This window comes from Doryrhamphus excisus, chromosome 17, assembly GCF_030265055.1.
Source record: "Doryrhamphus excisus isolate RoL2022-K1 chromosome 17, RoL_Dexc_1.0, whole genome shotgun sequence".
NCBI lineage: Eukaryota > Metazoa > Chordata > Actinopteri > Syngnathiformes > Syngnathidae > Doryrhamphus > Doryrhamphus excisus.
Genome location: NC_080482.1, coordinates 1,302,450 through 1,328,207, shown reverse-complemented (window position 1 = coordinate 1,328,207; position 25,758 = coordinate 1,302,450). Strand labels below are relative to the sequence as shown.

Here is a 25,758-nt window from a genome sequence, read left to right as displayed (position 1 = left end):
CTGTTAGAATAATTACATTAAAATTACATTAAATAAATGAATTAATTAAACTTCAATTTAGGCTGAAAATGATAGCGCCCCCACTGGACATTATTATCTACGCTCTTGTACCGTATGTATTAATATTGTGTAGGTGTACACTATCTCATATTCCACTCAGCCAAAATAGCCAAGTTCAATAAAAAAAGAATTCATGTGTATTTTTGTGTTTATTCTGCATTAATAAAGAAAAGCAAACATTTCATCCTTGCTGACAACAGTAGCCTTTAATAACCTGATAAACACAAAGCACCCTACACACACACACACACACACACACACACACATACACCAGAGAGAAGCATCCATAAACACAACAGGACAATTTGTGTTGCTGCTGTGGTTCCCCCTTCATTGTTAAAGGAGAACATATTTTGGAATTTATCCCATCATCCACAATCCTTATGTGAGACATGAACACATACGGTGTTTGTTTATCCTTTCTGAACATTCTAAGGATATAGAATCAGACAAAAATCAACAGCTGAGAATGCAATGCAGTAAAACAATGCATCATTTACTTATAATGGATGGATGGATGGGTGGGTGGGGATCTGGGTGGGTGGGTGGGGATCTATTGGATGGGTGGGTTGTTTTACCAAAACAGAAGGGTCGTCTTACAATTCGCGCTAATGCAGGTATTAACCAAAAACCCTCCACCCTTACATAACTGAGCAATACATTCATAAGAGACCACATGAAATGTATTTCCATAGGACACACAGGACAGAAGCTGCATAGAGAATAAATAAACGCGTAGGAAGCAGAAGTGACAGCTCTGTCGGGACAGACATTGAGTCTAAGTTGCAAATAAAATGTGCCACTAAGGAGCATGCATCTTCTTATAGAAATGAAATTGTTGGTCCAAAACTCAAGGTTGTAAACTTGTTAAGAGTTGCAACGCGTTTGGTACTTTAGGACATTTCCTGTCTGCAACGTTTAGCCTCGTAACATTTGTCAGAATGCCGCATTGACGTGGGAGCGTCTTGCTCACCAACTTGTCGCTAAAAACCTTCTTGCAGGAGTTCAAAGGTCAACTGCGTGATGTGCCGCCACGCTTGCTGGATGTGGCGCGACTCGGTGGTGCGAGCGCAGAGGGCCAGACGCAGCACAAAGCGTTCAGACAGACGACAAGGCACCAAGTGGATCTCTCTGTTCTTTGTGATCCTCTTCAGCAGCTTCTGGTTCAGCTCATTGGAGCCCTGCGAGGGGGGGGGGGGGGGGGGGACATAAACCTGATGTAACTGATGTAAAAATGGCGTCACTCATCACCTGGTCCAACCAGGCTGACAATGGAGGCGTTTAGTGTTTGGCGTTCATCCTCCAGGAGAAGCAATCAGAGTAAAGCAGCCTTATAGAATTAAACGTATTCAACTATGGATGCTGACCTTGAGTCGGAAGCAGACCAGACCCATGATGACCTCAGCGCAGATCTCAAATCTCTTGTCTGCTCGTACGAGACTCTCAAACTCCTTGGCCAGCTCCACTTGCTGTGGAAAAAGACGTCACGTCAGGATTATATTCATGCTCTGTATAGTCGTGCACATCCTTACAACAGGGAAATATGTCTTTGGTTAGATATAGAATTATGAAATATAACAATATCCTATCTATACAAGGAGGCTTTAAATATAGTAAACAAATATCACTTCAGTATCTCATTGCCGGGCCATTATCCTGGTTTATGGAAATATGATCATCCTAGCATGGAATTTTGAAACATTTCTAACCAGCTTCCACAAAACCAAAGCTGTGCATTAAGTATACAGCCGCTAGAGGGCAGCATTGTATGACTTAAATACTTTTTATATCATGTCTGGATATGGGGACACCAAAAAAGGGGGAAATAATAATCCTGAATGATTGGGGCCCCAGTAAATAGGGAAACCATTTTGCTAGGTGGTTGTGATTCTTTTTAATACAGTCGGAAAACAAAACTATGAAAATAATCTCTTGTATTTGGTGGGCAAAGTTAAATATCTAGCACGGTTGTATTATTGAGTCATTGTAATATGTGATGACCAAGTCACAGACTTTCAATACTGGGCTGCCACTAACCACAAATAATTATTTTCTTAGTCAATTCATCAGAAGCCTGCTAGACTGACCAAATAAATATGAAGCAGTGAAATGGTTTTGTCCATACTATTTTTGTACATGTCATAAAAGAGGCAAAGACGTCCATCATTGTTTTCCAAAGTCAAAGCTGATGTGTTTATATCTCCGACACAATAATAGCTGGGCTTTTATTGATGATTTGTCATAGTCAAAACATATTCACATTTGAGAGGCTGAAATCTGAGGTTATTTACATTTTGAACCAAAAATGATCAATGGAATACCAGAATAGTTGTCAATTGATTGGATAATGGAAGGATTGTTGGAACTATTTGAATGCACAAAAACGTTCAGTTCTGTTCCAAATGCGTTGAGCACCAAATATGCAATTCTCTCGTACTGTAAGTTTGTTTAACCAGTCTCTGAGAAAAATATTAAAATCTATTTTACAGTTGTATTTCACAAGACGATTCTCGATATTCTTGCTATTTCATACACTTGATGAGGTTCAGTGAATTTCAGCAAATGACCTCCCATCCAGCTTCCCTTTAGAGTTCAAGCAAATGGACATGAGGCACTTTAGGGCATTGCAAGTACTTTGCGTATTTTAAAATGTTATCGTCACCTAAGTGATGCATCACCTGGAAGTGATGCATTGAACAAACTTCAACAACAACGCTCCGAGGCACAGATACATAATGTCAACAGTACCGCGTGCAATGCTGAATTATGCATGGTAAGAATATTTACACACTGTGTTATTTGGAATGCAAACTTGAGAGTTTAGCGACTTGGGCAATTTGGACTTTGCTTCCTAATTTTGTTGGCCCGCCATGCTTGTGGTCATGATTATTGACACAACATCTCTTGTATGGCGTTTGTCTTATATGCTTGAAGACATTTGTGCAGGGTGTACGACTGGATATTTTTCAAGTGTACATCAAATAAAAGTGTCCAAAAGATCTATTTATTTACAATAAATACAAGGAACATCTAATAACCTCAAAAACATGCAGCCAGGACCCCCCAGTGAGAGGGTTCCACCACCTCATCATCTGCGTACTGTACCAGTGCTGACTAACACAGGTTAAAAAACATCAAAAGGTTTAAAAAAATATCAATATTTGAATATCATGAAAAATAGGAGCAGATGAAAAGGGTTGTGTTAATATATTGGTTATTTTTGTTCATATATTTTATTGAGTGTGTAAATGATTTACATTTATTATACATTTTTTGTCTATGTAAACTGTATTTGAATTTCACCCCGGTTATACAAATATCAAATAAATATCATTTGCAATGGACTAGATGAATATCATGCATCTCCCTAGCTATTTACGTGGTCACGTGCTCGATCTAAGTCAACATCACCTCATTGCCACTTCCAGGATTCCGACCAACGCTGACAATAAGAAAAAATACATACCGGAAATAAACGAGGATGCACAGTTCAATCTGAGCTGATATGAAATGACATATGACTGCAGGGATCGATGCTATTCGTTTAAAAATGGAGCGTAAACTCAAAACAGGCCCATTTGATTGACAGAGCAGACGGGGGGGGGGGGGGGGGGGGCAATGAGGAAGATGAGGCGGAGAGACATGCATGTGGGGGGTGGGCGGGTGGGGTAGGAAAAGGTTACTATAAAAAGCAAGATACAGGCCAGACGCATGTGACTGGCAGGATGTGCTGATGCAAACACAGACAAAGACAGAGGAAATGCACTGAAAAGATTCTGGTGCTGTAAGGAGGATTATGGGGGGGTGGTGGGGGTGAGGGGTGGGGAGGAGGGGGTGACATTTCTCATAATGATCAGGAATATGCAATTGCAATGACAGATATGTTCCAGTCAAGAAAAAGAAGATGCAGCAAGGAAGGAAGACGTGATCAACGGAAAAGTCGACATGACAGAAGCTCCGCCCACTCATGCCAGTATGCGACAAAACCTGTCATTTTCAAGATGGAAGTACAAGGAAGTACAAGGAAGTACAAGTACCACTTCAACATCATTGATGATGGTAATGGTCTTTATTGAAAGGGGCAAGCTTGGCACTAAAAGCTTAGATTTGATCTGAGGTATTCTGTCTGTAAAAAACAGATATCAGATACCAAATACCAAATACCAAATACCAGATAGCAGATACCAGATACCAAATACCAGATACCAGATACCAGATACCAGATACCAGATACCAGATACCAGATACCAGATACCAGATACCAGATACCAGATACCAGATACCAGATACCAGATACCAAATACCAAATACCAGATAGCGGATACCTGATACCAAATACTAGATAGCAGATACCTGATACCAAATACTAGATAGCGGATACCAGATACCGGATACCGGATACCGGATACCAGATATTGGATAGCAGCTACCAGATACCAGATACCAGATACCAGATACCAGATACCAGATACCAGATACCAAATACCGGATACCGGATACCGGATACCGGATACCGGATACCGGATACCGGATACCAGATACCAGATACCAGATACCAGATACCAGATACCAGATACCAGATACCAAATACCATATACCGGATATGAGATATTAGATAGCAGCTACCAGATACAAGATACCAGATACTACATACCAGATACCAGCTACTACATACCAGATACCAGATACCAGATACCAGATACCAGATACCAAATACCGGATACCGGATACCGGATACCGGATACCGGATACCGGATACCAGATACCAGATACCAGATACCAGATACCAGATACCAAATACCATATACCGGATATGAGATATTAGATAGCAGCTACCAGATACAAGATACCAGATACTACATACCAGATACCAGCTACTACATACCAGATACCAGATACCAGATACCAGCTACTACATACCAGATACCAGATACCAGATACTACATACCAGATACCAGATATCAGCTACTACATACCAGATACCAGATACCAGATACCACAACCAATTGTGTGAGTGCAGTACCTTGCGTATATGAGCCTGTAGTCCTTTGAGCCCGTACATCCGGAAGACAAACCACATTTTTAGCGAGCGGAATCGTCTGCCCAGCGGGATCTGCCAATGCTGAGAAGAAGAAAAAACACAACTCTTGATGTTGTCTGGTGTTTGTATTGGGGATTACATTGCTATTCATGAAATGTAACAATATATTTTTCATACAACTAAATGACATCCTTACCCTATAATCTGTCACCAAACCTGTTTGGAAAGACACATTAGTTATTTACTGCATGATGTGGTAGTATTACTTCAATCAGCTACTTCAAGCCCTCTCATACCCATTTCAATGTAACAATGGTAATAACATGACGGTACATTTAATCCAATCATCAGTGATGGATTGTTCTTCCTGTGCATACGATCCAAGAATACGCTTTTCTTTTAGCAATTCAGTTGGTCACATTTTGTCTTGCAGGTGCTGTTTGCCACCCCCACAACACAACCGTGTCACACAATGAGCACAAAAGCCAGCAGCTCATCCCCACCAAATGAAGGCCCGTGTTTACCACGGCTAATAAGCACTAATTAGATTGGAGGGTCCAGATTGAGTGAGCGAAAGCTTTTCTAAGGTGCCTAAGTATGGTTGGGGGGGGGGGGGGGGGGGGGCTCACGGCTTTCTGTTTGTCTGCTCATCTGTCAGACAAATTACAGTCCAGTGTTCAGCCCATCTGCAAGGGGCGCTGCAAAAACACGTGGACCCCCATATACTGTAGACGTGTGGATTACAGCAACTTATGCTGTCTTCAGTTTGCATCGATGGAGAAATCGAGAAGTCAATCCAAGGTGTATCAACATCGAGAAGTCAATCCAAGGTCTATCAACATCGAGAAGTCAATCCAAAGTGTATCAACATCGAGAAGTCAATCCAAGGTGTATCAACATCGAGAAGTCAATCCAAGGTGTATCACCATCGAGAAGTCAATCCAAGGTCTATCAACGTCGAGAAGTCAATCCAAGGTGTATCAACATCGAGAAGTCAATCCAAGGTGTATCAACATCGAGAAGTCAATCCAAGGTCTATCAACATCGAGAAGTCAATCCAAGGTGTATCAACATCGAGAAGTCAATCCAAGGTGTATCAACATCGAGAAGTCAATCCAAGGTGTATCAACATCGAGAAGTCAATCCAAGGTGTATCAACATCGAGAAGTCAAACCAAGGTGTATCAACATCGAGAAGTCAATCCAAGGTGTATCAACATCGAGAAGACAATTCAAGGTGTATCAACATCGAGAAGTCAATCCAAGGTGTATCAACATCGAGAAGTCAATCCAAGGTGTATCAACATCGAGAAGTCAATCCAAGGTGTATCAACATGGCCGTGTAAGACCATTCTTATACCGGTGTGTAGTTGAGGTGGGATGATGCTACCTGACTCCTGGTTCTCATGCCTCAGATAAAGTGGTTCGATCTTGAAGGCACCAATGATGTCCTGTCTCTTCTTCACCCTGTTGACAAGTAGGATAGAAATGCTGCAATTAAAAGAGCCACACATTCTTTGAACCTCAACATATTGTCCTCTCTTGAGGAGAATACTGTATCAGTCATTGTCGTAGTGATCTACGATTGTTACTGTAGCTACCAAGTAATATTGGTCGAAGTGGTCAATACTCGCGGCTAAACCAACAAAGCATGTTTAGCATTGTTCATTCCAACAGTGGCTCTAAGTAAATTCCAATTAACACTGGGGGAAATGTCCTTACTGTTGCTTTAATTGTTTCTGTAATGTCTTTTTCATAATCGCTACTCATCCGTCCATTCTTCCGTTTTGTCAGTGCTGCATGCTATTAACTTTACTAAAAATAAAATAGTCATCACCCTGTTAAAATACAGAGATACAGCCTACACCGCGGGTCCTTGAACCCCCAGTGTTTACTACAATATGTACTCCCATATGTCTTTGTATGAATGGCTATCCAACCACCTGTACATCCTGTGTACAACACACTGAATTTGTTAACTGTGGACAGAAAGGACACGTGGAAGGCTGACTTATTCTTTCATGGCGTAAACAACTGAGGTGTTGATGGAGATCATCTTGGTTGTCATGCAAAGACGTAGATATTGTTACCTCTGATGTATACTGATGTATGTTTGCGTATGTTTGTGGTGGTCCAACATCTTACCACATGGTGGAGCAGTCAAAGTTAACCAACAGCCATTTGTGTGGGTTCATGTTGAAGGAATCTGCAAACTGGAACACAAGCAAACACAGTTGATGATAATGGGATCTTCTGATGTTTGTGATGTTCCAACACGGATGAACCCACACAGCCTGGGCAGGAGCATCAAACATGAGACACATCTATCATCTCTTTCACTTGTTTGCTGTACTCTAGAGAGAAGGGTTCCTAGAACGGTTGCTTGAACGAAACCCTCGGGAAAATAAAATGGACTGTAATGTTTTGGATGGGTTTAGACGTTTTGGATGCACAACGTATTGTATTACTGCATTTTGTTGCCCTGTAACTACATTTTGTTGCCCTGTACCAGTGACATGAGCAATAACAATAAAGTTGAATCTAATCTAATCTAATCTAATCTAATCTAATCTAATCTAATCTAATCTGATCTATTACTATTAACTTTTTAGAGGGCTGAAATTAACATCAGATGGCGTTTTATATACAACAGACACAAAGAAAGTATTCAACGCCATTTCACCTATTTATCCCGTATATTTGCGGTATATTTTCACATGACTATGGCTTTAAATCTATTCCGTGCGTCTTGATTTTCTAAGTACCTGCACTGTCGCTGGTACCATCAAGAGCTCTAATTCTGCCTTTGCTGTAAGACAAATACATTCTCATCTGTTTCCATCTCTGTCACCAATCTTTTGTAATATCCTTTCCCCCACCTGCGCCAAACACAATAAAAGGTGACAATGTTGCCATAGCGCCCGATGCCTGCTTGTGCATCGCTCTGACAACCATACATCCAACTATCAATCTGCATTCTTAGTTTATATACAACTTCATGCAACTACGAAGCACATATATTTGTCTATGGTAGCCACAATAAAGTCTGTTATTTTTGCTTTGCGTGCGTGTCTAATAAAGAGCGATATTCAAAGGTCTATCGCCGCCTCAGGAAATTACTCCGGCCTTATCTGTGCGTCTGTGCACGGCTTGGGGAGCAGCAGCCTCCGCAGCCTCAAAAAGCAGATGTGACGCCATCGCATCCGATGCCGATCGTTCAGCCTATTACTCACCGCCACGCACCTCCTACTTGACATTAACGCCGTGCCGTCTTCCCGAAGGAACAAAGCGATACAGGATACAGCCTGCGTGCAATTAAGTCTGTGCTTTCATCGATGCAATGAGTGGTATTTGGCATGCGTATCAGCCGCAACAGGTTCACGCAGGTATTGGCACACACATGCGAATATCAGGGCTTCCCAAAAGCTACTCCATACATTTTGACCAAGCATATGTATGCGGTATTTTACATGTACATACGTAATATATGTACACGGTATATATACACCGAGTCTGATTGGACTACCAACCTCGCAGTCAAATGTTGTGATCCAGATTGTACCATTGTGACCCCAAAGTGGGATCAACAACAACAACACAACAACTGTTACGTCAACTCGGTTTGATATCCCGTCACCGGATTTGAATCCAAAGTGTCCCGACTGCGTTTACAGTACAGAATATATTCATCTTTTCTTATTGTACGTTTTCTTTTTTTTTTTTTTCCTTTATTTGGGCAAATATGTGAATCATTACAGTGCATTTCTTACATCAATCAAAATATAACTTTCCATTATTTACATTTGTATTCAACTATCTGATCCCAAGCCCAAAAGGAGTAGGCAGAAGCAAAAGCTTATAAATGCCTACCCCTTTTTGCAGGATATAATCATGTTCATGCCACTGTCTTGTTTCCCCTGTTATTATTTTCATTGTAATATTATTATTATTATTATCATTATTATCATTATTGTTATAATCTTTATCATTATTACCATCATTATAATCATCATTAATATTACCATTTTCATCATTATAGTTAAAAATTTTGTGATTTTTTATTTTTAATTATTTAATTTTACAGACTTCATTGCTTCTTGTAGAGTGTAGAGATTTCATCTGTTATTTTCTGAAATCCGCAGTCTTTGTGTGTCAATTTATAAGCCCACTTTTTTTGTGACATTTACTTATTTACTGTATTGCATGTGTCTAATCTTATGCATTAAAAAACAAGAACCTGAGACCGTGTCTGGACAGGTGACCAACCCAAACATCAGTTTCTTCTTGTTAAACCCTACCTGAGGTTTTTAGACGTGTTTATTAGTTTGTGTGTGTCTAGTCTTGTGCATTAGGAAGCAAGGTTTTAGGTCTGTGCTCAAACCAATTTTTGAAGCAATGATGTCTTGCTGTCCATTATTACTATTCTTACTATTCTTTCTTCACATACCTCTACACCATTCAACAAGGGACGAAATTCGGGACAGATAAATGCACTTCCAGCATACGCAGCATCAATATGCATCCACATGTCTTCCTCATTACCTGCAACGTTCAAGAAATAAGAGTTATTGATCATCTACAAAGCAGCGACTCCAAAAACACAAACATGATAGAGATGATTCTCAACACTCCTGTTTTCCACAACAAAGTCCCTTATTTTCATCTTCTGTTCCTTCGCCCTACCCCGGGGTCTCAGCAGGTTTCAACAAGTCCGATGGAAGACTTTTTAAAGACCGGTTTCACATCCATGATGATAAAGAAGCGCAAAAGTCATCTGAGGACTGGAATTACTTGGAAAGTCGAGGAATGTATTCACAGCTTGTTTGCTGTGGAATAGAAGATGCTAAACCTGAGAAAAATGTGTCATATTTGTACTATTTGTACTATTGTACATATTGTACTCAAATGCTATACTGTTAATTGGTAGCCTTCGGGTGTTGGGTCATGTGATGGGTTAACGTGATGTTCTGTCATTGGGTAGACATCCTCCTCCATATGCTCCACTCCTCGTCTGGGCATGTCTCTCGTTTTAGAACACCCGTCCCTCCCCTGGAATAGTGTAAGCACGTCCTATAGAGTAACAGCATTTCTCTTAAGAAGCCAAATGAAGGAAATTGAACCTGTAATTATTCTCCAAGAACCTGTTCTTGGGTTCTTGGGTCTCATCTATTTTGAAGCCAGCAGCGGATTCTTGACACATCCAAACATTTTCTACAAGTAATGTGGTTCTGCCCTGGCCTGTCGTTTTCTTCGCTGCTATGCTCACAGCACAGACTGAACTTATGCTTTTCATTTAAATAAAATTGATGCACGTTTTTATGAACTTTTACGACTCGTGTTTAAGATATTTGATGAGACTTTATGATAATGTTATAAGCCTAAATTCAAATGATTGGATTTTTGACTTTTTAAGACCGTAGAGATGCTGTATGCTGTACCCGATATTTAAACATTGGTAAAAATCCTACGTAGATGGCAACGGTGACGGTATGTCGGGTTGAGCAACAGCAACGGTTGAGCGGTTGAAAATGTTGGTTATTTTCAAATGCAAAGTTTACAGGCACGACGCTGCTATATGAAGCTATTTTCAAAATATGGTGTGGTACAAAGTGTAATATTGTACGGTGATCACTTGTAATTTAAGTGCAACTCCACGGTGCATTTTGTAGAAAGTAAAAATAAAAATAAGGTAAAGAATAAAAATAATAATAAAAACAAGGAATAAGAATATAAATATGAAAGTGGCAGGTGCTGTTCAGAATAAGTGTAAATATATGTACATCAAAACGATAACCTATACAATAACAAAATGTAGAATTGCAGTAACCAAAATGTGGAATTGCAGTAAACAAAAGGTAGTATTGTACATATTGTACCTGACTTTCACTTGAATGAACAAATCTTACTGCACATAAGTCCAGTATTGCACATTTGAATTGAGGTGTGTGGTTTAGTAGTGCAGTATTGTTCATTTTTGAGGTGCAGATGAAAAGATGTGCTATACATACATATCACTATATGGACAGTTACTATGGTACACATTATGTCATTGTATGGTCATATGACCTCGTACTTCGGTACGGGACAAAAAATTACAACATTTTAAAATTAAAACAAAAAACAACCCAAAAAAAAACCTTAAACTGTATTATGGAAAGCAGGAAGTGAACAAATGTAACAGTTAGTGATTGTAAAAGTACCAGAAGGGGTAGGATTTAATAAGCTTTGCTTCTTCCTACTCCTTTTGGACATGTGGAACTGGGAACTGATTATGGGATGCACTCAATTGTAATCTGATGTATGTTTAAATGAAATAAAACCATTACCATTAGCATTAGCATTAGCATTAGCATTAGCATTAGCATTAGCATTAGCATTACCAAAAGCTGAACCACATGTCATGTAAATAAATGAAGTGGACTGCAACTCACATATGGGCCCCAGCTCAGTGATGTGGTCAAACGCACAGGATCCAGTGGTACCAAGCGTTGCACAAAACTAAAAGACACAAGCAGTCCAATCAAACACTCTGATGACATCATCATTTCACACACTGGAGCTGATTATGTTTAGTTTTAGATGTTATCCTTGGGGAGATGCCTGGGGGTGTGCATGATGGCAGTCATATTGTGGATGTCGTGTCAGTGAGTGATGGAGCATAACGGAGCATTTATTGTGTGTCTGCCATTTTTTTTCCCTCCTTACGTAGAAAGGGATGAGTCCCGCCGCTTTGTCCTTTTCCACCATCTTCTTCAGACTTTCACCCGTGACAGCATAAGTGTTGTCTGTCGGGACTTTCTTCATCTTCACGCTTCCGATGAGACCCGCACGCTCCACTGACGAATGAGACTACACAAGGGAGACGTGAGTGAAAGGTGCAAAGCAGCATTTCAAATCAAGCACCGCTTACAACGCTTATGTCAATCACGTTAAAAGATGAGACAAGTGATTCCAAATGTGAAGCGGGAGTGCTTTGTCGCTTTGTAAAGATGACGACACCGAACAACAGAACGTGTTCTTCTATCCGCAGCAGCGATCCCGTTGTCTTGTAAAGGTCTGCTGGGCCCTCGGGTGACTGCCTAACCCAATCACTGCACCATGCTGCTATCTAACCTGATCACAGCATCTGCTGCCTAACTGACCTGCTGGCTTTTCTCCATCTGTTGCCAAGGTAACCCCCAAAAAACTCAGCTCAAATGGAATGTGGAAGCTGAAACTATGAAAGATTTCTTTCCATAAACTTTACTAAGCAGTTGAGTTCTATGATAAAATACAACATACAAAATAAAGTAGCGTGCTCTGATTGGGTCAAACTATATTACAATATATATAAATGTTTTTCATTTAACGACCACCATGTATCCCCGTGGTCATCATTCACTTGTTACTGATAATGTTTATGTGTTTGCCTCATATTAGTTATGTTATCTTAGATTGGCTGGCAAACAATCCAGGGTGCACCCCACCTCTCGCCCAAAGTCAGCAGAGTGCGAGGGCCCACTTTCATATTTTTATGCACTTTTTCATATATTGTCTAATCATAAACCTTATTAGTTATTTGTGCAGCATTACAGCTTTTTATTAGTTCCTACAATGAACCCCAGGCCAATAAAAAGCATCTCCGGGCTGCACGACCCTTCCTCTACATCATATTCCAACGTGACAGCTGGCAGTTCTTACCTGCTCCGAGGTGTACGCCACCAGTTTGGAGAGGATGTCTGACTCTGACATTTCTGGGTGGATGCACTGCATTCGACGGACGGCTTTACAACGAGCGGCCAGCAAAGACATGAGGGTCGCCTCGCTGGCTGTGCCCTGTCGATGAATGAGAAGGTTAACATAAAGCAGCGTTCCACTGTTGTCCATTGGATGGTACATCAAATTACATAAGCAACATAGATTTGGGAAATGCAGCCAAACCATACATCATTATGTCTTTGAAGGTTTAAAATGGTGGATATTTCCACCGATGTATTTGACGCGAGGGGAAATGGCATTATTTAGCGCTTGCTACCCACACAGTAAACACTCTTATGATGATGTGAAAGGTTCGTTATGAGGCACCTGGGGGCATCGCCACACAAGTCAATGTACTGTAAATCATTCAATCAACCCAAAGCCATCCGGCAGTATTGGCTGAGCAGGTTATTTGTGAACAAACAAATTAAAACTTCAATAGAAATTACGACCGGGTCCATACCTGAAGGGTTTTGTCTTCAGGAAAATCAATTAGACAGAGTGGCCAAGCGTAATACCTGTTCTATATATGTGATATATATTTATATATATGGTCTATATATGTTACAATATGTGATCAAATATGTACACAACTAGGAAATATATATACCGTATTTTCTGCACTGGATTATAAGTCGCACAAGGCCAAAAATGCATAATTAGGTAGAAAAAATACATACATAAGTCACACTGGAGTATAAGTCGCATTTTTGGTAGGTAATTTATTTTAACTACTTAACCAAAACAGACATTACGTCCTCTTGGAAGGCAAGTTCTAACAATAATAAAAGAATAGCGAAAAGGCTGAATAGGTGTAAGATATGCTAACACAATGGTTATTAGCTACACAAAAAATAAACATGAATAGAATCGGTGTCCAGTGTTTATGTAACATAAACACTTTTTTCATTTATAAGTCGCTCTGGAGTATAAGTAGCAGGAACAGCCAACCTATGAAAAAAAGTGCGACTTATAATCCGGAAAATACGCTATGTAGGAGTATTACAGTATTAAAGTACGGATTATGACAAAATATATTTCAAGAAAACAACAGCTTTACAGATGCCACGTCTTGGCAGCAACCCCAGGATGCGAGCGATGAGACCCGATTGCAGGTAGAAAGTATTTGTACTAATTAAATAGCAGTAACATACGCGATGCTGCGTACCTGAACTACATAGATGAGTGACAGGAAGTAGCAGCGGGTGTGACTCATTAATGCAACGCAGGAGCACACCGAAAAGGACAAGACAGGAAGTGAATACAAAATAAGAGCATGCAACCAGGAATCTACCATGCATGATAGCCCCCCCCCCACCCCAAATGAAGGGGTTTAAAATAATAATTAGGTGGCAATGTGTCGTCACCACACTCTTTTAGTCCGCTGCAGGGAGAGACGGACGTTTGTTGCCATAGCGAACAACAACACAATGAAGCAAATGAGCACACACACACACACACACACACACACACACACTCGTCCAGCCTCACACAGGTGGTCATAATAGAAGGGGGATGAAATGATCCATCATCAGAGTGCACTCTCATGCTCCACTTGTCACCATGCCCCCCCCCCATCCCAGGCTCATATTGATGTTCACCGATGGCGTTGTGTTTGTGTCGCTGAAGCAATAAAGTGACGCCACAGCAACTAAACACAGCCCAGATGTTGACATCTCAGCTTGACGGACACATTAAAAGGCAATTTCCTGCCAGTTTTCAGTTTTGGCGTGTAGAAAAACAAAAGGACGAATCAATAGAGGACAAATTGATGATTTACACTTTGATGCACCAGCGGAGCCGTCCCAATGTTCAAACTCGAAACGCTTTGCTGTAGACAACCACGATGTCTACAGAAATCAATCCCAGGGCACATATAGACAAACAACCATTCACACTCACATTCATACCTATGGACAATTTGGAGCGGCTAATTAACCTAGCATGTTTTTGGAATGTGGGAGGAAACCGGAGTACCCGGAGAAAAACCCGCAAAACTCCACACAGAGATGGCCGAAGGTGGAATTGAACCCTGGTCTCCTAGATGTGAGATCTGCGCGCTAACCACTCAACCACCGTGCCGCCCCGTCTTTCTTTCAATTGGAGTCTTTCAATCAGTTTTATGAAAGGACTTGAACCTGGATGACTCCTCCTCCTTGGCCGCTGGTTCCAGCGATGAAGGTGTCGGGCAGCTGCAGCATCTTCCCCAACCAGTCCAGCATGACCGTCTCCAGCTCCGTGCAGGCCGGGCTGGCCGCCTAAAGTCAGCCAGACAAAAGCATCAAATGCTGACACTTAAGAATCGTTCATGGAAAAGAAGGTTCCAGGTGTTGCTGACCCAAGAGAATCCAATGCAGCCGATGGCGCCGGACAACATGTCCGCCAACAAGGCGGGGTAGGAGGAAGCTGCCGGGAAGTAAGCGTAGAAGTATGGACTGTGCCAGTGGGTCACCTGCAATTAGACGACACGTTCAGGTGACAACCGGGCCTTATTGGACGTGTTGCTTTGACTCGCATACTTAAAGTGACACACGAAGACCAAAGCCTCTTCTCGAGTCTCCAAAAGTCGAAACCACAAACACCTCAATGCTAATTGCTAACACTTCATTAGTGGCATTTGGGAAGTCATGGAGATGTTAGAAGATTAAAACAAAAATTATACACCGGAAATTAGGGTGTACACCAAGGGTGGGCAAACTACGGTCCGGGGGCCACATGCAGACCACCAAGTGTTTGAATCCGACCCGTCAGTTGCTTTCTAAGTGTTCCAACTTTTAACATACAAACTGGCAACAGGAAGTTGGATGTCTTATTTATTTAAAAAAAACAACAAAACTGTCAAATTAAATGACATAGTTTGATGTGGTCTGATGTTTAAAGTGCTCCTGAAAAAAGGGACAGATATATCTGTATCTGTATCGAACCCTAACCCTAACCCTAACCCTAACCCTAAGCCTAATTTTCCTTGAATTATTTGTCTAATATTATAATATTATAATATTAGACAAACAATTCAAGGAAGATTATAAGCATAAAATAGTGTGTGTGTGTTAAATATATGTTCTGCCCCCCCGGACAATTTATTTAAGTGAATGCGGAGATGAGAATAAGTGATGCTAATTCAAGAAATGCTGAAGGAGAAAAGCAGGCTGAGATGGAGATGGCTAGATGAACATCTCAGCAGCAAAAAGGAGAGAGGATATGACGGGATTGCCTAATGAGATGCCTTACTCATACGTACGTTGGTCAATACATTTTCATGAAGTTGCTTCTCAGGAAATATAAAGAACTCTGTGTGTGTGTGTGTGTGTGTGTGTGTGTGTGTGTGTGTGTGTGTGTGTGTGTGTGTGTGTGTGTGTGTGTGTGTGTGTGTCAATGCTGATTTTTGACTTTTGCATTCATATTTGTCATGAACATTTTTTTTAGTTTGTTGTGCTCCACAAATCCGTAACTGTCCAAGTAAATGAGCGGTATTAAATAGACTTGAATTTTTTTTCAAGTGCATATTTGTAAGTATGATATACTGTCAAAACTTCTGATAAAATATTCATTTGTGTTGAATGGCCCCTCGTAGGCAACCTGCGATAAAGTTACTGAGTTGAATGTGTCTTGCTTATTAGTGTTATTACTGTGTTATTACTGTTATTACTGTGTTGTTACTGTGTTATCACTGCGTTATTACTATGCTATTATGGTGTTACTCGTTATCACTGTGTTATTACGGTGTTATTACAGTGTTTTTACAGTGTTATTACGGTGTTATTACGGTGTTATTACGGTGTTATTACTTGTTATTAGTGTGTGTTATGACTGTGTGTTATTACTATGATATTATTGTGTTATTACTGTGTGTTATTACTGTGTTACTCTGTGTTGTCTCTGTTGTGGTGTACAAACATAAGCGTACATACATTACACTGGGTGTGGTCACAGATGTGCGAAGATATTAATATGAATTAGTACTATGCAGTCCCTCGTTTATCGCGGTTAACTGGTTAACTGGTTCCGACCGCGAAAAGGGAATTTCTGCAAATCAGGATTCTAAATTAATTTTAGACTCACCATAGGCCAATATTTATATATTTTTATATTTTAAAAATATTTAAATTATTTATATTTATATTTATATTTATATTTATATTTATATTTATATTTATATTTATATTTATATTTATATTTATATTTATATTTATATTTATATTTATATTTATATTTATATTGCTTACGTAGGAATGAAATCAATGATTGGTTTGTCTCCTTGAATGAAGGTTTATGAAACGGTCCCTGTCATTATTGTCCAAGAACTGGTCTTATCTCTTGTCTATTTGGTCGTCAGCCACACCAACATTGACAGTAGAGCTGGTTTTATGAAGCAAGGACAAATGACTCAGACTCGAATCAGAGCGCATGGAAAAAAATAAGCAAAACAAGGTTCAATCTTACCCCTGGCATTATGACTCGCTCCACATCTTTCATTATATCCACGTAGCTCTCTGGTTCCACTGGCGCCTCCGTCGGGATCAGGGTCTGGAGGTATCCCGGTTCCACGTCGGGATAGACTGGTCGCTGTTCCAGGGTCTCCAAATAGTCGGCCACAAAGTCCACCATCTCCTTCCCTCGACGTCGGAACTCTTCAGCATCCATGTTGCTGTAAGAGTGAGAAACGTGAGAAAACATGTCGTGGTTCTTATGCAAACCTTCTGCACTTCAGAGGAGGTCCTCGGTTCAGTTCTTGTTCTTCTTGTTCTCCTTCCATTTAAGGGTCATATTCGGTCAAGGTTTTATGGTAAACACACAATGGACGCAACATTAGACCTAACTATCTAAAGCCTGTTTTATGCTTTCCACATCTTTCTGGACACATGACGTCATTTTGGGACCCACGCCCCCCCGAGTGGCCCATTTCATGTGTTAAATTTGGGCTCCATGCACCTCCACCTTTTTCTACCTACACGCGGACGGAGGAGATCCTTGCAGCTGAAGTCCAGAAATGCGGGCAGTTATGACGTAGTTTAAGCATCGAGCAGTTTCTGTCATGCGATGGAACAGAAAGACTTCCATACCCCCCCCCCCTGAAATACTAGAGTATCTGTATTTATCTGTACTATACAGACTGAACTTCAAACTGACACCAGGAAAATGCAACAAAATGGAGAGCATACCAGCATATTTGAGAGTACTACAAATGTGTATATGTTGGCAGGTCTGTACTAACGTGTTCAGTCAATTTGTGTTTTATTTCTTTTTGCCATGTTCAGCCTGCATTTTGTAAATATTCTCCTGTAATGTATTTGTCCCTTTAATGAGATTTACATTATTTGATCTCCTATTGGCGTCTTCATTTTTGAGCATACAGGAAGTGGAAAGTGGAAAAAAATATGTAAATGACAAATGTCAGAAAGTGTCAGAAAGTAAAAATTATGATGTGAATAAATGATCAATAACAGACGGATGGGAAGGGCTAGGACTAAATACACAGTAAGCGATGCTTCTGCTAACCTAACCATGCAACGTGCTACGCTAAAGACGGGGATGCTGACCAACCTTCCAGGAGACGGGTGACAATCCTCAACCCAAGTATTTTTATCACACTCTTCATTTTCATTTTTATGAAGCGAGTTTTCCCTTTTTCTATAAAAAGTACTTGGCATTACCTCGTGTATGGAGGTAATGCTATCTTTAATAAACCTTGCATGTCTGAAACACATAAACATACCATACAGGTATTCATTTACCAATATTTTTGACACATCTTAACATTATAATATTAATAACTACAATATTTTCATGTTTGATTTCAGAAATGCATTACTTCAGTCATAAATCAAAATACGTCTCAACAGAAGGCATGACGCCATTTTGATTGTTTTTTGTCAATTATCTATCTTAGTATAGTTTATACCAGAATATATTCAAAGCTTAGGGTTATATATATTTGTACATCCACAACTGTTTATTTATGTCATGTCTTTGTGGAGTACATTAGATTATGTACTTTCCACTTTCTTCCTTCACGTCTGCAATCAACAGTTCCTGACGCTGTGTTGAACAGAAGTCCCAAATATGGGAGAAACTGAATGAGACAGGAAGAGATCATGTCATCCTTACAGACTGCGGGGCGCACATTTCACCCCCCAACCCGCCTTTCCTGTTCCTTGGAAGGTTGAAAGCAAAAATAAAAACATAACAGTTTGAAAGCTTTGCCACTATGATGTAACAAAAAGTACATGTTATGTATTATGTCATATTATTCCCGCATGAAGCAGCAAACAGCAGCACGCCAACACCCAACGTCCTATCATGCAACAAGTGCTTCACCCTTTCTCCACTTCACAGGCTCAACCATTATCCTCACCCTAATCTCAAATACGATTATGTGTGTGTGTGTGTGTGTGTGTGTGTGTGTGTGTGTGTGTGTGTGTGTGTGTGTGCGTGAATACTCACATTTCCAGATGAGAGTGTCAAAGGGATGTATCTTGATGATATTGTCCTCTTTTGTAGCTACCAAATACACACAGTGTGTATGTAAATGTGTGGGGGCAAGCAGCATTCTACGCTTTTATAACGCCACTATCCACTCCTACCCCGGCAACCCCCAGGGGATCAGCCAATAGGAGGAGGTCTGCTACATAATATATTGGCTGAATCACAAGCAGATCCCGGACCAGCCTTCAAAACCCAACACAATTGAAAATTCTACTATAATTATACCATTATTTAATATACACGTTGCAGGTATACTTCATAGAAGTACAACTATCTCCAGAGTACTTTCATTTTCTGGTCTGTTCTGTGGCCCTAAGTCAAGGATATGGAAAAGTCGTTATTTGTTTAATTAAAATACTTGGCACCCGGCCTTGCACACGCTACTAGCACGTCTCGGCCAACCTTTGCACGTTTCCATCGTGGTTTTAAAAAGTCCCTTCGTGGTGCTGAAGGAGTTCCACTTTGTTCATGTACCGTGCAAAGACGTAGGTTGAATAAATAAAGCTAAAATAAAGTAAAATGTACTCTAACGTGCATGACAGGTGTTGAGACGGAGCAGAGGGGGTGTTTGCAGAGCCGTACTGTCCCTTTAAGAGTATACACTCGGGGGGGGCAAACTTGAAATTGCCAGTCCTTACAAATCATAAACACTGTTGGGTTAAATAAAATAAATAAAAAGCAAATAAAATTCCATTTTAATAATGTGACGACCAAATTTGACAAACACAATGAATGCATTGCGAATTGTTTTATTTTTATTTTTTTTCATAAAATAAGATCAGTGTGACAAGACTTAGTCACGGAAAAAAAGAGTGCTGACATAGCATTCAGGATTTAGTCTGTGCAAACCTAATTACCTAATTAACTGTGTGTGTGTGGGTGGGGGGGGGGGGGGTACCTTTCTCCCACTCTCCAGTAGCCTCTCATCTCCAGAAATATATAGATACAGGACATAAAACCCAAATGGACATGAAGATGCATTCAATGTGGCAGATTGTGTGGGAAAACGTGTTGTTTTCTGGAACTGATGTATCTACAGTTGCTTTGGTTTGCTTATACTTTGAATGGAGACACATTTTACTGGAAATACTACTGAAAATGTTAAGTATTTTCAAGTCAGCAGGCTAAAGTCCGAGTCAAGTCCCAAGCCCCTGATGTCAAAGTCCAAGTCTGGTGATATTGTCACGTATAAAGTATCAGAATTGCAACTCCAGTCTGACTCGAGTCCACACCTCCGACGTACCGCATGTAGAGTAGATCCGGCGGCAAACAACAAAAGAATAAAAGAACCTCAGCTTTGGAGCCTCTCCATCATCACAATAAACCCTCTGACTTTATGAATACAGCATATCTTATCAAGGGATAATATTAACAAATGAAACTTGGCGACCGGTCCAAGGAGTTCCCTGCCTCTCGGCCATATTCGGCTGGGAAGGCTCCACCAATCCCCCGCCACAGTACTTCACCTGAACGCAACACATTATGCATGGTAGTGGTAGCGTCAGAGTCTGGGGCTGCATGAGTGCTCCCGACTCTGGGGAGCTGTGGTTCTTTAGTCCCTTGAGCCACATGGCGAATGTTTTGTGTTGTTTGCTCATTTGTGCCGACAAGGGTTGCAGGTAGGCTGGAGCCAATCCCAGCGGACGAGAGGCGGGGCCAGCCATTTGCAGTGTACGTCCATTCATCAAGAGAAGTATTAGTATTAGAATTAGTATTAGTATTAGTATTAGTATAGAATCATGCTAGAATTACTTGCTTTTCACAGTAACAGTAGTAACAGTTAGTTGTAGCTGAATACTAATTAGCCTCAAACACTCATAATGAGTACACAAACTACAAAGCAAATTCAACATATTTTGTATATCTGTATTGACGTAGTATCAATTATGAAATGACTTCAGTTGGTTTCCCCATCGTTAGTAAACCGGTTATGTAACTTACTTGACTGACTGCAAAACTTCTGACATGTTAAGCTTCAATCTTTCCCTCACGAAAAGTTAAGCCTTGAAAACTTGGAACCTCTAGTTTGGCATGACTGATAATCCAAAAGGTGTGACCACAGATGGAGTCACAGGCTAAGTTCCTGGTTGGTTACAATAGTATTATGATCGTCATTACCGGGGCTTTTATTACACAGGTCATCACAACACATTTACTTCCTGGATGGACACGCACAGGTCAGATCACTTTGAATACCAAAACCAGTTGCATGACTTTTGCCCTTAAAATTGTGGTGAAATTGCACCATCTGGTGGTCAATTGAAAGTAGTGTTTGACTATTGGAATTACAATATGTCTTCTCTTTTATGTTGCTATGTTAGCATCTTATTCTAATCAGTGTGTGCTAGTTTAAGAGATACCACAAGCTTTCGGTGTTAATATAAATTAAATCAATTTATATATAGTATATTATATAGTATATATTTTTTATTTTTTATTTTTATTTTTATTTTTATTTTTATTTTTATTTTTATTTTTATTTTTATTTTTATTTTTATTTTTATTTTTATTTTTATTTTTATTTTTATTTTTATTTATTTTTATTTTACCATTGTATGAGGGAAGACAACGGCTGTCTAAAATGCAGCCTGGGGCCATATGCAAAAATCCAAACATCAAAAATCAACCAGTAGGCAAAACGTCAAGAGAAAAAGTTGAAATGTTGAAATCAATAACGACAAACACAAAAACATTTCTTCGAATATAGCGTTTTTTCCCGTTTCTTTTTACTTACCTTTTTACAAAATGTTCCAAAACAAACATGACAAATATCAGTGCCACGTCACATCTTTTAATTTTCAATAACAACGACCCTCGGTGGAAAAAGTTTGGCCAACCGGTTGACACTCTGCTGTGCTGTGCTTTTACTTTTCTACCACATGGCGGTGCTGTTACTCAGCGGCAATCTTATAAAGCTATTGATTCTCCACCGAGGGTCGCATGATCTTTGCTAAAAAATATATTATAATGATGTCCGGGTGTCCGTGAACGCGCCTTGCCTGTGTGCTATTCGCTTGCCAGGCCACTAGGAGGTGCAAGAGGCTGGTCTTTAAAAGAAATGGTCCTACCGTTATTGTTAAACTTACCTGCTAGCTGTAACTTGTTTGATTTCGTCCAGGTCCACATATAAATGCTCTGATTCAACTCCCCAGATATGACACCATGACACACACGTTTCCTCACATCATTTGGAATTATGGATACAAATTAGCACTGTTAGAGCTAACAGGTTAATAACGAGTTCATTGAAATTTACTTTTTTACCACACTGTAAATTGAGGAAGCGCCACGAGACCAAATAGGGAGCAGGAATTGACAAAGAAATTGCTGTTTTGAATGGTAAGTTTAGCTTCAAAGCTCTAGCAGGTGGTTTTCAAATGTTTACAACTGTATTTGTATTAGCTGTTGCTGTGAGGTGAATTGGCATGGAGGACGTCGTCTCAAATGCTGGCGACAGGAGAGAATGTGCTGGAGCAGTCCAGGTATTTTTATTGTTATTCATACAGTGGTAATTGCCGTTTGAGTGTTTTTTTTGTGATTCAATCTCTCGGTTGATTTTTTTTTGCGCTGAACGAGCTAAAACTTGGGCGACAAGCTGCTGGTTTCCGGTAGGCATAGCCGAGGACAGCTATATGGGGGCTTGTGTCAATGTGACAAGGCGGAAGCGAGCACACAGCGTGCAATGTGATCGCAATAAGGCATTTTATTAGCATTATTGTTTATTAGCTATTATTAGCGTGTGTGCTTGAACTGCTGTGTTTGTCACAGATGACGAAATAAAAGTTGCATGTTGAAAGATCCACCGTATCATTGGCTGCCATGAACACCAGGGTTGGCTCCTGGTGACGTCATCAACTCTGCCAAAGAGTCTGGTCCGACTTTTGTGTTTGTTTGTCTGACTGAAGCTATTTGACAAGTTTAGATGTTTTATGATTGAACATTATTTTAGAATATTCAAGAAGCAGCCTGGTGTTTGTGCAATTATTTGCTCCGTCAGTTCAAATCCTCCATTTCTGAATAATGAGGCGGAAATGTAAAATGTGCTTTTCATGGATTAATCAAAAAAATAATTAATCGGATTAACCGGAATGACACGAACACGACGGATGCCGGTGCGCTTTAAAATGTCACTTCACATGTGTCGAAGTATCTTTATCACTTTCAACACTCCATTGTAACAATACAAAATATGATATAATAATCAATAGATGCTATCTCATTTATGACAATAATTAGAATAACTCACACCGGTCAATCATCCTGTGGTATTGACATAAAAATAACAGTACAGAACAGCACTGAGGAAAAAAAAAAAGAATTCTAAGATTTTCAAGTAGATCAGTCACATCCAGATAAATACATACATTTCTGCTGAAACAATACTTCAAATAAAAACGAATCAATGCATTTTCGATAAATAACGCTGACTATACACAGTGAGAATATAGTGTAGTAGGCTGTACTGCATCTCATGTGTTCAGTAAACCTTAAGACAACCTGCAGCTAAATAAAAAGGTAGCATTTCTGGAGACGACTGCCAATGGACTAAAGTTCAAGGGGGGGGGGGGGGGGGGGGGGTCTCTGAAGGACAAACCATGGAAATGAAGTGACTGGTTGGTTTCTGCATTGAAATGAATGGGAGGGCTTATGTTATTATGTTATTGGTGAATACATATAAAGGATCAGAATTAAAAAAAAAAATCTACCAAGGACTTCCTAAAAATGGAATTTGCTACTTGGACTTTTGTATCATCAAATTCATCCAAATGTGATCAGTGCCAAAAATATATATATATACTGTATATTTCTAATAAAAATACAATTCTCCACCTTACCTAAAGGCACTGAGTCATAATCTTCCTTCACTAATTAATAAAGGGGGGGGGGGAGTATTGGGAAACTATTATTAGATTCGCATGATCATATTTCTACTAAGTCACATTTCTTCACCCGCTTATTCAGCAACCCTAAATAGAACTAATGCGGTTTGGTAATGAGAATTACCCTAACATTTGTTCCTAACATTTTGGCCATAAATAGATTTCAGGATGTAATATTTCTACATGGGTGGTCTGCAGGAGCAGGAAAACAGGACCACTCCTGCCGTGATATGAAATGACTCTTGGTGTTTAGTAAGATGCTGGATTATGCAATAGTCTGCTCTGCATTGGTTAACTCCCAGAATGGACACCAACCATTAGGACCAGTTAAACAGCATAAACCACAGCATCCCAAGTTGACCCCCAAAATAAGCAGGGTATAAAATAATGCTCATTTCGCAGGTTGGGGTAACCATATAAACCCTGACGGTCTCTCTACCAGCACCTTCATGAAGAGCAATGTGGGGAAGACCTCCAGATCCAGCAAGTCGTAAGGCATCTGATTGTTGCTTTGTCTCCTGACCGGCGTTGCATTGCAGCTTACCATGTTGCCGGCGTCATGCTAGCATCCTTCTGACTTATTTAGCTTTATTCCCTCCATCATTGTGGAAAACAACATGGCAGTGTGATGAACCGGAACTTACCAAGAGTGGAAACCAGCTTGTGTAGCATATGAAGAGTCGGCAAACTGGTGGCGTCAAAAGAATACTCTTTGCAAATAAGTGAGGAGAGACAAAACAGATTTTGTATTGTCTGCGGATTAAAAAAATATTTTTCAAACATTTCCAGAGTGTTCATAAACCACGTTCTCCAGACCATCTTAGAACTTCTCCAAAATTCTAAAGGATTCACACACGTTCTGTTCTGGCTCCAATCTCCAGAGTTTAGTCTTGTCGTTTCACGCCTCAGACACTAGAGGGCGGTGGCGCCATCCCACAGTTGAAAGCAAGTCCAGCACCCTCGAAGGCCACTCCCATTTGGATGAGTGCAAAACGAAGAGACAATCAACAGTCTTCCGGAGAACACGGCCAGAGAAGTCCCAATGTTCCTGGAGAGCAGAGTGGTCCACACCAGTTTGTTCATCGACTGAGCGGCAAGATGAACGACCTCGGAGGCTCAGCGAGTCCCAGCTTAATGACGACGAGCATCGACACAAATGGCAGTGTTCACTTCCATCCTCTCTTGACCGGGTTGTGCATCGGACTTGACGACGTGCGACGCTAACGCAATCCCTGGGATCAGCAACATGGCTGACTCGGGACAAAACAACAGCAATGAAACAGCAGTCAGTTCACCGGCTTCTCGTCAAGAATCAACCAATAGAAACATTCGTTCTGTTGTGGGCCGAGTCACGTCAAGAGGGAGGATGGGGGAGAGGGGGGGCACGGGGTCAGCTCATCCGACGCCGTCATAAGGCCACGATGGTGCACGGGTGTTTGAGTTTACAAGGCAGAACTCCTCTGTTGAGCTGATAGAACTCCACCAACTGGATCAGGTCGGTGAATTTGGTGGCACCGTCATCAAGGCTGAAGAAGACTTGGCCGTCCTCCTCACA

General features: G+C 40.5%; 2 protein-coding genes and 1 long non-coding RNA gene across 9 annotated transcripts in view; 1 reads left to right on the top strand and 2 right to left on the bottom strand.

The window, feature by feature from the left end:
- Window positions 1-248: 248 nt before the first annotated feature.
- On the bottom strand, window positions 249-22,758 carry ddc (dopa decarboxylase). Of its 4 annotated transcripts, none has more exons than XM_058052812.1 (14): window positions 22,410-22,758; window positions 17,281-17,485; window positions 15,176-15,289; window positions 14,976-15,095; window positions 12,781-12,915; window positions 11,806-11,949; window positions 11,532-11,598; window positions 9,548-9,642; window positions 7,246-7,313; window positions 6,491-6,567; window positions 5,298-5,317; window positions 5,084-5,182; window positions 1,428-1,529; window positions 249-1,241 (listed from the first exon to the last, which is right to left on the bottom strand). In XM_058052812.1, the coding sequence occupies exons 2-14, from the start codon at window positions 17,479-17,481 to the stop codon at window positions 1,044-1,046; spliced, it is 1,440 nt and encodes a 479-aa protein (XP_057908795.1). In that variant the 5' UTR covers window positions 17,482-17,485; window positions 22,410-22,758; the 3' UTR covers window positions 249-1,043. The 4 variants fall into 4 exon arrangements, with proteins under 4 accessions (XP_057908795.1, XP_057908791.1, XP_057908792.1 ...); XM_058052808.1 differs by lacking the exon at window positions 22,410-22,758 and adding an exon at window positions 22,058-22,327; XM_058052809.1 differs by lacking the exon at window positions 22,410-22,758 and adding an exon at window positions 21,265-21,452.
- Window positions 22,256-25,570, top strand: LOC131105073 (uncharacterized). The gene is made up of 3 exons (XR_009119872.1): window positions 22,256-22,662; window positions 22,726-22,805; window positions 24,606-25,570. It is a non-coding gene; the product is annotated as an uncharacterized LOC131105073 (long non-coding RNA).
- LOC131105070 (growth factor receptor-bound protein 10-like) overlaps window positions 23,461-25,758 on the bottom strand; it is a 54,761-nt gene continuing 52,463 nt past the window's right edge. For all 4 annotated transcript variants that reach the window (XM_058052806.1, XM_058052804.1, XM_058052805.1 and 1 more), the window contains one exon: window positions 23,461-25,758. In XM_058052806.1, coding sequence (XP_057908789.1) covers window positions 25,612-25,758 — 147 coding nt within the window. In that variant the 3' untranslated portion in view covers window positions 23,461-25,611.

Excerpts from the sequence above, each read along its gene's own strand:
- ddc (XM_058052808.1), bottom strand. The coding sequence starts at position 22,086 with ATGTTTGTTTTGGAACATTTTGTAAAAAG. Across the intron at positions 15,096-15,175 it reads GCTGCATTGGATTCTCTTGG|GCGGCCAGCCCGGCCTGCAC; the intron begins GTCAGCAACACC and ends GGCTGACTTTAG. Across the intron at positions 11,599-11,805 it reads CGGGACTCATCCCTTTCTAC|TTTTGTGCAACGCTTGGTAC; the intron begins GTAAGGAGGGAA and ends TGTGTCTTTTAG.